General features: G+C 41.6%; 1 protein-coding gene across 2 annotated transcripts; it reads right to left on the reverse strand.

Annotated features, from left to right (window-relative positions):
• Positions 1 to 17: 17 nt before the first annotated feature.
• Positions 18 to 13,564, reverse strand: capn3a (calpain 3a, (p94)). Of its 2 annotated transcripts, none has more exons than XM_076107500.1 (21): positions 13,313 to 13,564; positions 12,894 to 12,963; positions 11,888 to 12,006; positions 11,182 to 11,315; positions 10,191 to 10,359; positions 9,531 to 9,614; positions 9,316 to 9,410; positions 8,544 to 8,621; positions 8,216 to 8,376; positions 7,686 to 7,855; positions 7,337 to 7,348; positions 6,948 to 7,156; positions 5,039 to 5,075; positions 4,650 to 4,727; positions 4,350 to 4,407; positions 3,852 to 3,916; positions 2,855 to 2,923; positions 2,635 to 2,713; positions 1,608 to 1,724; positions 802 to 860; positions 18 to 635 (listed from the first exon to the last, which is right to left on the reverse strand). In XM_076107500.1, exons 1-21 carry the CDS (start codon positions 13,562 to 13,564, stop codon positions 609 to 611), a joined length of 2,142 nt encoding a protein of 713 aa, XP_075963615.1. In that variant the 3' UTR covers positions 18 to 608. The 2 variants fall into 2 exon arrangements, with proteins under 2 accessions (XP_075963615.1, XP_075963614.1); XM_076107499.1 differs by having other exon boundaries at positions 4,350 to 4,424; positions 4,625 to 4,727.
• Positions 13,565 to 14,103: the final 539 nt, after the last annotated feature.

A 14,103-nucleotide genomic window follows, 5' to 3' on the forward strand; every position in this document is an offset into this window, starting at 1 on the left:
TCTTCTTTACCTTGTGATTTTACATTTATTCATTTATTTGGTTAAAGATGCAGTACACTCATTTGACCAAAGCCTTAATAGGAAAAAAAATGAAATAAAATTCACAAAAAAGCTGCAGTCCAACCCATTAGCCATATTCTGTCAAATCCATATTTGTAACCTCTAATAAAAACTCATCCATCCGAATGAAGAGCTGAACGACTGGACAGATGTGGGGTGATACTGTAGAAGGAACTCTGTGAGGTATTATGACAGAAGAGAAAAAGAGGTTGTGTGTGTTTGATGCCTGAGAAAGGTTTGGAACGAGTGTCTTTATAAATAAAAAAAGGCTAATGGCTGAAAGGATAGACTGATATTTCGATGATAATGGAAGGACGAGAGCAGAGAGAGAAATGCAAAAGGCCGAGATAGAGGTGACTATGAAGGAAAGATGAAAGATGGAAGAAGCATGGTGAACATTTTGGGAGTATAAAGAGCAGAGCTGAGGGGAGGCTGGAGGTGAAGTGGATGAGAGAGAACGACAATCGGGCACACTGAATATTGAGGTAAAGGCTGGCAGGTCTGGTCCTCGTGTGGAGTGGAGCTAACCTGGAGGAAGACGGGTCTGTCTAGGCGTACATGGTCAACTGGAGCCACTGAAGATGGAAAAGATTCAATAAGTCCGGCGGTTTAAACAAGTATACAAGATGGATGACCCATAAAAAATTAGAGCAACAATTGAACAATCGGGAACACACAGCAGCTGCTTTAAAAGGATCACATCTCTACAGTTTACAGCTAACACGTCGTCGTAGCTCTCACCTCCAGGACGCTGAGTCTGATCGTACCATCTCCATCCTGATCGAAGGCCTGGAACGCCCCTGGAGAGAAAAAAACAACACACCAACACAAGTGTGATCCACTTCATCTAAGAGCCCTTTAAAGATACCAAACTAAAGTTACACAGACACAAGAGGGAGAGGCTTTATGATTCTAGACACAGCTGACCTCGTTCTCCTGTCTTGTGAGCTCTGATAGCGGCTGTATACGTATAATAGTTCACTAATAGAGTAACGTCCTGTTATCCTAGTAAAAGGGTTTTGGGAGACGGGAGCATGTATCTCTACGAACCTTCTCGTTAACGGCTGAATGTCTGCTCGTAGGTTTTATATCTTTCAACCTCTGGGGAGAGAAACATCTGTACCTGACACTAGGATTTAGTAACATAGTAGTAATGGCATTATTATTACTATCATGATTATTGTTATTAATCAGATCATTATTGGTATTATTTCTACACTGAACCGTACAGCTTTCCTTTTAAAAACAGATATATTGTACACGTTTTCTTAAATATTTTGTCATATTGTTATTGTACATTTTTCGATTCTATATTTATTTCTCTGGAATTTTGCAGAACTTGCTTTTTTATTTTTTCTTACTATGTTTATGGCAACAAACCTGTTTCTGATGAGTTGTGATGTGAACGCCCTACTTTGTGAATAAGGCTCATAAGCCTTATTTTGAACAGACAAAACAAGTCAAATCCAGATGTTCAGAGTAAAACAACACAACGGCTTTCTCCAACGCAAATCATAACGGCGATGGCGTTTTTGTCGCCGACTCACTGAACATGGCTTCGAGCCGAACCAGGCAGCTGATGAAGCTGTCGAAGTCGATGTTCATGCCCTCGTTGGCGTAGCGCATGGTGATGATGTCGTACAGCTGGTTGTTGAGACGGAAGCCTGAGCGGGACACAAGACACATGACTGTACAGTGAAGAGAACATTTAGAGGGTGAGTTCAAGCTGTCGGTTCATCTGCAGCACACACACTTTCAAATAATCCCACAAAAAACATGCACGTTTACGCCACAAAATATGATTCAATGTCGTGGTTTTTCAAAATGTTGCATCAGACAAAATGACACGATGCATCATTTCATTATTGTATATTTGTTTTTAAACTCCGCTAACAGTTCAGCATTGATAGTTACTGTGTATTTTCAGGCCTATTTGCAAACAGCACAATACTGTTTTAACTACAGTAAGCTTTATTTTTTAAACAGTACAATAACTATATTATAGCGTATTTGAACCATACACAGTACAGTTGTTTGAAAAGCTCTACTTTGAACAATTAAGTGTGATTAAGTATATAGCGAAGCTGTATACTTCATTTATATTAATGTAGTAAATATACAAATGTCAATTAGATGGTAATTAGTATGAGAAATAAAGAAAAAGAGGAATAAATTGTTTATAATAATCATCTGCTAATAATGAAGAGTTTGACAGATGTGATCACTATAAGAGGTTTCCACTGTTCATGAATATTGTAAACAACAACAACCTTAAAAGATCAGTTGACCAGAAACACAAAGATCCCTTCAACTATCTGGCCGCTCAGATATTTTGGGTTTTATTTGCTGATGCTTTGAGATATGTTTCTCTGAATCCAGTCTTTCCTGATTCATTGTTACTCTGGATATTATTCAATTCTCATTCGTCTTCATTGCATCAGAAATCTAAGACACAGAAAATCTCAAAACATGGGCAAGAAAAGACAAAATATCTCTATGGATTAATTTAGTAAGTGGAAAGCTAATCTGTCTTTTAGTGATGAAGTGAAATAAGAGAAGAAGAAGAGTGATTACCTGCATCATTGACAGCATTCCTCATCTCGTAACTGTTGATGCTACCGGACTGATCGGCGTTATAGTGATTAAAGATTCCCTGAAAGAGAGCAAGAGGGACATTTGATGTCTAAACTGCTGCTGGTAGTGAACGCATCTTTTCAGACTAACTTTAACTGCGAGTGAATAAAAGAGGGAAACGCTGTCGAGCGTCAGACAGAGAGGAAACCTGCATCCCCACCTGCCACTGTTTGATCTTATTCCACAGATGTCTGAACTCCTGAAGATTGAGTCTACCTGTCCCGTCCATCTAAACAGGAGCAGTTAAGACCAAAGTGGTGTCACATATTTAGTCAGAAAACAATCATAATCCAGTTTCCCTCTGTGAGCCTAAAACTGACATCTATTTGATGTAAAAGGGGTTTATCTTGTGTGTAGTTGTGGCTATCCACTGATAGAATACTGGTGCAGCAAGACACTTCAATTTTGAACTTCTTCTCCAGAATGTATATTAGTAAACTGATTGTAATAAAACATCCTGTCCTGGCACTTTGACCCACACTGACTTTGTTATTATAGTTCACCTGTTTTGTGTCACGTAAAGCTGAATAAACTATTTTAAAAAATCCCTTTTGGATCAGCTACAAAAAGCAGCGTCACAAAGCTGCAAACGGGGCTGTTTTTCCCCCGACAATACAAAGATATGACGATCTTATAGAATATGATGCATTGCTGTAGATTAAAGTTCACAATAGGAGTTAAAATGATCACAATCTTAAACATCTACAGCAGTAAAATGCAACATACACATTAATATGAATGCAAAAACATCATATATATTATATAAAGGTGAAACACAATGAGTACTTTGTTAATACTGTAAGTACATCCTGCTGATAATACTTTTACTTAAGGAAGGCAGGAGGTGTACTTGTGGTGGAGTATTTTCACAGTGTGGTACTAGCACTTTTACTTAAGAACAGGATCTGAATACATCTTCCAGCTGAGCGGACTGTGTAATAATTTAGCGTCTTCTCGTGGAGTCGGCGGTCAAAAGCATGTTGCTTGATGACAAATGTGAATGCGTTTCTCCTCAATGTGACCCGTCGCCGTGTTTGTGTGGTGACTCGAGGCCTCGGCCCGCTGAGCGTCCGTCACAGACCCCGTTCGGGGGTCTCGGCAGGTTGTGCCTCCTACAGACAACACAGCCAGCCCGATGCACTCGATACAAAGGATACGTCCATCAGAGCAATCATGCTCCTGCAGCTCTCCAGGCTGAAGCCCTCTGTGTTCAGGTCCTTATCTGGAGGGAAGACAGGGACACGGGGCAAGATCATATAATTATGAACTAGTTTTAGACTTAGACCTAAAATTAGACTTTTAAAACCCCTGTTATAAACGAACATAATGCATTTTATCTAGAGCTGGGGTGGCCAAACTACGACCTCTTGGCATGGAAAACCAATATTTTACCATTTCTGCCGGTTGTGTTTGTTACATCTAAATATAAGACATATTTACATCTCAATTTTTGAAGTGCACACTAAGACCATGAACAGAAACCAACACATACATTCATCAAAATGTTTCAAGTGGGCACTTAGGCCATGCACTGTATTAGAGCATGAAAGTAAAAGAAACATTTACATTATATTTAAGATGCAGCAGATACAGTAACCAATAAATTAAGTTATTTTGATAGAAAATCTTTTTGTTGTTGATCTAACTGGACTCACGTTTGGTGATCACGCTGTTGAGAACGTTTCTTAGTTCGTTGGCTGTGATTTCCATGTCCTGCGAGAGCGACCAGCGTGGAGGAGGAAACAGTAGAAGAAGAGAGAAGAAGACGGCCATTAAAATTTGACAATTGTTGCGCATATTTCCACAATAAGCCGGCGATTTAATGTCGTCAGCTATTAGATGTAAAAGACAAAACACGAGAAGGTAGAAGACGGCAAAGTCATTCATTAGGATCGTTTGAAAACACAATCTGGTTATTTTCAATCTGGATGTTTCGCTGTACTTCTTGTACTCACATCGCCGGCTATCTCCTGAAAAATAGTCCTGAACTGCTGGTCCTCCTCGCTCTCCTCCCCCGCTGAGGCCGGCGCCGGCTGAGACGTCACCGAGCCACAAAGTAGAAAGAGATGAAGAAACAAGGAAACAAATGTGGAGATCAAGTTTGTGAAAAACTCTCTTTATATGGTACAGAACTGCCTTCATGTGTGTTTCTATTATTCATCATTAAGGATTAAGGACGCCGGGTGAACATATTGAAGAAGTAGCTTTAATATGTCTTTATGTGACTGAGACACTGCACTCTTTTCTGTGGCTTTTCTGCAGCTGTTTTTCCAAAACTTAAAGAAAAAAGATGAGCCAAAGCTCCAATTCTGCCGAGTCATGAAAAGAAACGAAGGACACTTACCACGGGATGATCGGCCTCGATCCTGTTCTCTATCTCCCTGGGTGAAGACGAACAAACAGCAGTCACGATGGTGACAACAACATCTCATCAGGACCACTCATCTGTTTACTACAATCTCGTTATTCTCATCAGGTGACAAACAAGTAGTGACATCCTGAGCTCAGTGTGCAACATAACTCGTTAAAGTCCCATACTCACATTGGACTGAAAGATCAAACATGATTCCACAAACACTCAAAGAAGCTGTGAATAAAATGCGTTAGTTCAGTACCACCTGATGCTTCTTCCAGTCAAGAGTACTTTCTCTTGGTTTGTTCTTATTTTGGGCCTTCTTGGTTGTCGAAGGCGTCCTCTTCTTGATTTTGAATCAGATGGGGTTTGAGTAAGTTTGTCAGTTGATAAATTGCTATGTGATAACCCACACACCCTTGTGGTGTTCAAGCAGGTTAAGACTAATGTTATTTTACAAGCAAAAACATGTTCGATCTAAAGCCATGTTTGGTGATTCAAAGCTCCCGACAGTGAGCAGCTTGTGGTGCACATCCGTCCCACAGGTCCCCGGGTCCTTCAGAGCTGCACGCTGTCTGTCCTCCACAGCTGCAGGGAGGCGGGTGCTTGTTGATTTGCTTGAATATGCAGAATTGAATATTTTTGAAAAGTTTACCGGATCGTGCCCATATCTGAAGTCGCTTGTCCTAAAAAAGATTCCATAACAGCTTCGAACTGGGGCCGATTTCTTCCAGTTCTACAAATCAAATCGCCGTTAAAATTGTTTGCTCTTGGTGGTTTGTGTCCCGCCCACCCAGCACCCCGACACAAGCCCACCCTCATTAACAAACACACACACCCGCACTGACAAAATGCACATGTTTAGATGGGCTAAATCAATCCTGCTGCTAGTTTTAATATCAACAGGTAGGGCTGGGTATGGTTGGACATTTGGCTGTATTTAAAGTTTTGGGTTCAATAATGTAACTTTTGGGATACTTGTGTAGTGCTGAAGAATATGTCAATTTAATCATCTACAAAAAATGACATCTATAATTCACAGACATCTTTCTTGTCTCGAGTCCAAAAACTGTAGTTGTGATTTCTCACAAAGACTCGCAACACTTCTATTTAACTATATTTAAAAAAGTAACATTTGAAATGACTCTTCATCACGTACAGAGGAATTAAAACAGTTAAACATCACGTTTCTAACCGGTTCTCGTTTGATTCCTCTACACCGGACGAAGAGCCAAGTCAGGCTTAAAACAAAACCTTTGAAATGTAAGTTTATTGGGAGCGTTTAACAGTCAGTTAATCGACTTGTTGATCCACAGAAAACAAGTATTTTGAGTCATTTCTTAACTAAAGAAAATGTCAAATATTAGCTGGTTCCAGTTTCCCAAATGTGGGTAATTGCTGCATTACTTTGTCTTACTCTATCTTGAGCTTTTGAACCGAAACAAGACGTCTGAAGACATCAAACCGTTGACACTTTTCATTAGCTCCCCGGAAAAAAAACGGTTAACGGATTAATTGAGTAAATGGACTGTTTAATCAAAGATTAAAATCCTCCGCTCTAACCGGTGTTGCAACTCTTTGTGAGGTAGAAAATGGAAGAAACATAATCATGTTTACGTCTTTAGGATAAGTGCATCAAAACTCCAAAATACCTCTTGATGAACTTTCTAATACCTCTCAATATCCTCTATGAAACACTGCCAATGCCAATAACCAACATGGTTTTGATATGCGATGTATTTTAATACCCAGCCCTACTAAGAAACATCAGTGGAGTGAAATAATCAAACATATCTCCCTGTAAATATGTTATTCTAACAAGGGAAAAGCAGCGCACCCGTTCCCTCCTCTTACCCTGCTCGCCCCCCGCAGGCCACCCTGATCGCCCTCACCCACTCACTCTGAGGTGTTCCTCTTATCAGAGAAGACTCGCAGGATGAACTCCCCCTCCTGGTGCGGCTCGTACGTGGAGGGAACGATGACGTACTCCCCGGGGCTCAGGCGGAAACGCTGCGTCACCTCGCGCAGGTTGATGTAGGACTTGCAGCGAGCTTTGGAGGAGTTGAACAGGAAGAAGTCCTTCTGCATGTGCTGCTTGTTCCCGTGCATCTGGAACGGGAAGGAGATGCTGAACGGAGACAGTTCCAACACTCATATAAGATGCACACGGTTTAGCACTATTGTGTAGAAATGAGTGATGATAATAAAAGATGGAAACATAGAACAAACAGTGGGATGTAATCAACTTGCAAACTGCTGCTCCTCTGTGAGAGGTTACACCTTCCTTACCTCCTTTGGCACCTGCAGAGAAACAGACGCAACGTCAGTGTTTGTGTCATTTAAGGGTGCAAATTAAAAGCTCATTTCTCTCATGGTGACAGAGGGACATTCAAAAAAATGTATTAAACGTGCATCAGAACTAGAACAAATGGCTCTTTTCAAAAACTTAAATGATTTATGCAATTTATGTATATTAATGTATGCTGCAGAATTATGGAACATGCCACAAAGTGCTGTATAATGAATTAACATGATAATATTTAAACTTAATGTACAAAAAACAAACACGTATACAAAAAACACACTTGACAAAGTCTGTCACACAATCTCTTTTCCGCGGTGACTAAGAACAGGACACCTCGTAAATGGCGAATCCGATGGTGAAGAGGTTGGCGCCCATCTTGCGCTCTTTCCGCCTGTTCTTCTGCATCAGAGCCACCACGAAGGTGCAGCCCACCTCGTTGTCCTCGGGATCATCGTCCTCCTCCAGCAGACGGAGGCGGTACTGAGGGTTGGTCCAGAAAGTGTCTGCAGGACATTTAGCGTTCGGTTTCTATTTTTTTGAAATGAGTGTTTTCCCGCATTGTTCTTTAAATACATCGTGATAGTGTTTATTAAGTTTTGAGTGGTAGAATAAAACTGAGTATATTTACTCAAATCTTCTATTTAAAAAGGAGCCATTCAGGCTCTTCCAATATAATTATGGTCTTTGAAAGATAGACAGAAAAAGAGTGTATCTTCATATTTGATTCTCTGTATTCTCTGTTATCGATAGTCAAAGACTAAACTGGCCGTGCATGCATTGAACACATCGATACGTCAGAGGACACAGTGACTGATCTCCTGCTTGTGGTGTAAGCTGTTGTGTTGTTCTGCAGACTGAGGTACCTGGGTAGTTCCTGCAGCCCCCAGCAGAGCAGCCTCTCACCCAGCGACCCTCGTTCACAGAAACCGTCCACTTGTGGATCTTGTCCTCCTCCAGGGCGTCGGGGGTGAGGTTACAGATCTCGATCTTAGTGTAGTTCTTCTTGAAGTCCTCGAATGACATCCTGGAAGAGATCAGAACACTAACATCTGGCATCACAGTTCAGCACAGTGCAGTTCCTGACTCTCTCCAAATACCGATAAAGGTTAATGCTTTTAATACAGGGTGCAGATCTTTTGTTTGATTTTTGGATCCTGAACCCGGTTTGAAGCGTAAAAACGTGCGTCTCACCAGAATTCTCCATCCTCGGCACTCTGGTGCTGCAGCTTCTCTTTTTCGGTCTTAGAGAGAGCGGCCCACTCCTTAGAGCTGTTGGAGAGGACGGGAAATAGTGAAATCGCCTAAAGTTACGATTAAGTAGGGATGCTGTCACACACCTATCGAACACTGATATCGGGCCGATACTGACACACACAGCTGGATCAGAGACCTCCTCAGTCCCGATACTAACGCATGGGCTTTGGATATCAGATTATTATTTTATGTCAGGAAACATCCGGCTTGACTTCATCATTTCTTTCCTAACTTTTTAAAACCAAATACAACAAATACATATATAGATATAAATGCACTTAAGTTGTAATAGAGTAATGGGATCTAATACCAGACCGAACAATCGTCACGATACACGATACAGCTTTTTTGCTTACGTCTTCGATTACATGTCAACTGTTTGGAGTTATTTCATGCTTGCTATGCCAACAAGTTCTGTCTAAAATCGACTTTTAAAAACTTTTACAAAGTTAAGAAAGCGATGTTTAGGTCAAGCCTGATGTTTCCTCCAATTAAACCAGCGGTATGGGATCAGTAGCCCAGGTATCGGTAACAGTATCGGGACTGAAAAAGTGGGATTGTGCTCCCCTAGATTTAAATAAAGATTTGAGTTTGATTATTTTAATAAATGGAAAAGAAGGTTTAAGACCTTCATCCATCTTTAGCAGCTCTGTAACAGAAAAGTAGGGCTGACAATAAAAAGATTTAATGATGAGGAAATGATGGTTACTTGTCGCTCCAGGGACCGTTCCACTCCACTTGACCCCACGGGTTCCTGAGACGCACCAGACGCACTTTAGATTCCTTGTGCTGAGACGGTTTACACTGCAGGAGAAGTGGAGATTCTCACGTATAAACTCATACTCGCTGAAACTGTATTTAACTTAATGATCTGTTTTAAAAGCAGCGTCAGTGAACCTCAAACTAGCACTTGTCATTGTTTACCTCCTCCACTGCCGTCACAGAGTAGGCGTGACCCTTCACCAGTCCCGTCACAGTACGAGTCTCAAAGCGGGCGGGAACCAGGGACTGCACACAAAATACATGTTGCACCCGTTTATAGTGTAGAAACAACTAGCAGCTTATTTACAGTAAAGCTCTTCATTAACAAATATAAATGACACGTTTTGCCAAATAGTTATCAGAATCTTTCACAATTATTTTCTATGAATGCTAGCACGCAGTTTTATTTCCTGCATGTCTTTTCTGTTTATTATTATTATCATTTTATTGTATTTATTTTGTATTATCGTTGAATATATTTTAATAGTCTGATTTTATTTGCATCCCTGAAATGTTTTAATCTGGTTCAAACATATACAGCGCTTTGTAACATTTGTTTTGAAACACGCTAAATACATACAGTTTATTATTATTATTAATGTTGTTATTATTATCAATGCAATTTGCAAACAAAAAACGTGTTCAGGTGTATTCAATATAGTGTGACATCACTTTAAAGTGTGCGTACAAATGCAGCAAACCTTCAGAGAGACAAAGGTTTTTCAGTTTGGTCTTAAATGTCTCCTCTGATGATGATGACAGCAGAGAAGTTATCAGTTATTAACCAGGGCGTCGTGGTCCTGTATGTAATGTGTGGCTCACATCGATGGAGCAGCCCATGAGGGAGCCTCTCTCCAGAGCTTTCATCATGATCTTGTAGAGCTCTTTGGGAGCTTCCTTCATCTCGTAGAACTCCGTGACTCCACCAGTGAAGTCCTCCATGGCCTCGGTGGTGTTTCCTCCCTTCAGGGCCTCGTAGGAGCCGTGCAGCCTAAACAGATAATAAAAAAATCATTCATTCAGACACACCCATGTTTTAATCCTATTACAAGTCATCTGGGTTCCTCTGGCCTTGATTTTTTTTATCTTAGTGAGACACTTTCCCAGTTAAATAAAGTTGTTTTTCACCTCCCATCATTATTTAGCCCTAACCTTACGTAGTGTGTTTGCATGCCAAAAAAAAGGCGTATTATATGAGACAGACTGCTTCTCTCATTTCTTTACTTTGTGCCTCCTCGTCTCCTCTCTCCTCCATCTTCCTGTGAGCTGGAAATCAATCTCACCTTGAAAGGACATTTCAATTCCTAAAACGCATCTCGAGGAGAGAGGAGGCTTGCCGGAGTCGCTACGAGCGAGGATGCACAAGAAGAGGCCTTTGTGGAAGTCTTAAACAGGGCATTCCTGTCACATAATGCCATGTTGTGAATTGAAATAAAAGTAAGAATATAAGTTTAACGCTTTAATGTTCATCTGATGGAGATCATAAGGAGTGTATTAAAACAATGGACAGCTGTTGCAGCTGTGCAACACGTCATATTTTATTGATGTTGCATTAAAATGACGGCTCCAATGCACAGATGTCTCTCTTTGTTAAACGCCTGCTGCATCAACTCCTCGCATCTCTTCCTCGCCTCCTTCGCTTGCATCTCAGGTGGGAGGGAGTAGGACGTAAGGAGAGCAGACGAGGAAAGGAATCGAGGATGTACAAATTAAGAAATGAGAACAGCCCTTTGATTGCAGCCCACAAATTCAGCTTGGAATAGATCGACAGCGAGTACAGCAGCTCAGCAGAGTAGAATAATTCAGCACTCACTTGGCGTAGGCCTTCTCCAGCAGGGCGCTCCAGAACTCGTTCCTCTCTGCGGACTTAGTGAAGACCAGCTGGTTGTTGAAAGTTGGGATGCGGTCATCAATGATGACGTCGACCCAGTCGCCGTAACGCCAGAACTGAAGGACAGAAGGAGAAACAACACTGAGGACGAAGGATGAGAAGATGTTCCTTCAACTTCTGCAAACTTTATTAAGGAGAGACATTGAACAGGGTAAATAAAATAACTAATAGACATCACCATGAAACCTCCCCGGTTGATTACTTACATTAAGGAAACTATTTTTGTGTTTCACGTTTTCTAAAATTGTATGTTTAAATATGCAAATGAGACGTTATCTTACTAAATATGTGCTCATTTAGATACATTTCCAGATGTAAACATTGGATGAAGTCAGGTTAATTTTGTTAACATATTAGAGTCAAAGGCTTGTATTAAGACAATCATTTTTTGCGTAACAAGTTTTCTGAAATGTTGTGTTTAAATATGCAAATGCGTGATTATCTAATGGTAACTTTTGGGGAAAAGTAGTAAAATAAAGACCTGAACGTATGGACGCAACAGAAAGACAAAATAGCCCAAAATCTCTAAATGAAATTAGTTTTTGCCTGCAGTGTCTCGCTCTCTGTTTAAGACTAATTAACGTAGTTTTCCTCATCTGTTTCAGTGAACCTGACGGTTGTTTCTGACCTGGAAGTGGAAGATGCCTCCATAGCCCTCGGAGAAGCTTTGCTCCGGAGGAACGACGCGGTAGAGAAGCTTCTCATTCAAGGTGAGACAGGCGATGGCAGCCAGCAACCAGCAGTCGCCTGAACACAGACAATCATTTCATTTAATTAAATACAATTCTAACATATTTTATGACAGCCACACATCGTACATAAAAATAACTGTCTGACGTCTTTTGATTGACATTCGGTGTGATCTCTGAAACCTTCTGCTGTATAGACGTTAAGGAACATGTACCTTTTCACCGATTGTGTTTCCACTCACAACAAAACCAAAGACGACAGGAACTTCTTTGCCGGACCTATTTTTGTTTTACTGGAGCAAAAGACAGCCGCCGAGTGCTGACGTTTGTGTTTTCTGATTTTGTCCAGGTGTGTGACAGACGGGTGTGTTACTGGAAACAATTAGGTTTTTCAACAGGGAATGGTTACCAGTGTCTGCCAGGACCTTTGTCCCTTTTGGTCGCCCTTTATTTGCAGCCTGAACCGAACAACAATGAGAAGTGCTGCTGGTTGGATTCCCTTCCAAAAGACTAAGCACAATATGGGGAGGCCGCTGCGAACGGAGAGAGGCCGTGTGCGAGGGGATCGATGGGATGTTTGCTACCCTGTTAGCCCCCAAAACCGCCTGAATATACTGTGACTGAATGATGAATACACTGGGAGTGGCTGCATACATTATATACAGCTCACCTCACGCACTCCTGTCACACTGCATGTGTGAGTTTTTCCTTCAATCAGTGAGTTTAAATAACACCTAGAAACCGTTAATACGCCAGCAAGCAATAACAGGACAGTGTTTTAAGGTGGATCTTGTCATTCCACAGATGTGTTCTTCTTGTTATCAACCTCATTATGATGGGGTTGATAATTTAGTCTATCGTCATTGAAACTTTCCGTCATTGTGTAAATCAAAATTAAAATCCACCTTCGTTTCACAAAATGAAGTGTACAGAGGCACGATTTACCAAGGTCTCCCTGGCAGATGTCTGTCCGACTCGCTCCTCCAACAATGAACTGAGGGTTCTCACAGATTTCCTGTTGACAATAACAAACATAAATTGTAAACCAGTAATCAATCTCATATCAGGACTGATGCTTGTGATTTTGACTGGGGCTAAATTACAATCATCTTTAAATAGATACGTAATAAAACACCCATAATGTCAGAGCTACGAAGCCAAAACAAAGTCATAAGAACAAAATAAATGTCCGATCCATCTGTGTGGGACTGGCGGGGCGTATATGGATCCCATCCGAGTCTCCGGGTAAAATCCCACAGCAGCAGTTAGTTTTCCACTCAGGTTCGATGATGCCATCCCCACCTCCCACATGTGTGATCCATCCCCTCCTTATCTTACCCCGATCTAATCGCCCCCTCTCCTACCTTGGGCCTCTTCCAGACGATGTTCTTGACCTTGTTGGACTTGTGTCCGAGCTCCTTGAAGCCCAGAGACTCCACGGTGGCCGGGAAAGAGTCGTCCTCAAACTGGGTCTTCCTCTGAAGACACTCCTGCCTCAGCGTGTTGAAGTCCTGGGCGTTGAAGCGGAGGGGCTTGTTCAGAGACCCTTCCCCGTCTCTCCTCTCTCGTTCCCGGATCAACCGGTCACAGAAAAAGCCGGACGGTGTATACGGCATCTCGTCGCAGCTGACTATTTCCTTTTTTTTAAAACTGGCTTTTGCCACTTGTACTAAAGTCTTACAAGCCTAAAACCCCTGGCATAAATCCAAACAGCTAATGTCTGATTGGCTCTTTCTTTGTGTGACGTCCCCCTTCCCTTCGTCACAGAGTTGATGCAAAAGCTCGGTGTGAAAGACTCCACATGCATTCACCTTCCTTTGCATTACCATGCACATACACACACGTGTGCACAGAAACTCACACATCACATAAACCACCATTTGTTGCGCTCCCATTGGCTGACCTGGACAATGATCTGTGTGGTGCTGTGGTGCTCCGGTGCCATCATTGTTGGGTGACACAAAGGGCCAGAGGGCATGTAAAGAGTGGTGGGTAGATGCCCTGCCTCAGCAGAAGGCATTCAACCCCTTTAAACCTATTCTCAATGGAGCTCAGCATTGAGCAGTCTCAGCATAACTAGAGCAGGCCAATGCTATGAAGAAGAGTATCAGCCATCTTTTAGCAAAGTACAAATTCAATCCCATGTTTTGGGTAT

The sequence above is a fragment of the Anarhichas minor genome, unplaced genomic scaffold (genome assembly GCF_050575085.1).
Source record: "Anarhichas minor isolate MPS153535 unplaced genomic scaffold, ASM5057508v1 ptg000040l, whole genome shotgun sequence".
Classification (NCBI taxonomy): domain Eukaryota; kingdom Metazoa; phylum Chordata; class Actinopteri; order Perciformes; family Anarhichadidae; genus Anarhichas; species Anarhichas minor.

Bases quoted from the DNA above. Each gene is read 5' to 3' on its own strand.
- capn3a (XM_076107499.1), bottom strand. From the start codon at position 13,564: ATGCCGTATACACCGTCCGGCTTTTTCTGTGACCGGTTGATCCGGGAA. The intron at 5,076-6,947 runs GTGAGTGGGTGA...GTCTTCACCCAG, and splicing joins GATAAGAGGAACACCTCAGA to GGAGATAGAGAACAGGATCG. The intron at 636-801 runs GTGAGAGCTACG...TTCCATCTTCAG, and splicing joins TCAGACTCAGCGTCCTGGAG to TGGCTCCAGTTGACCATGTA.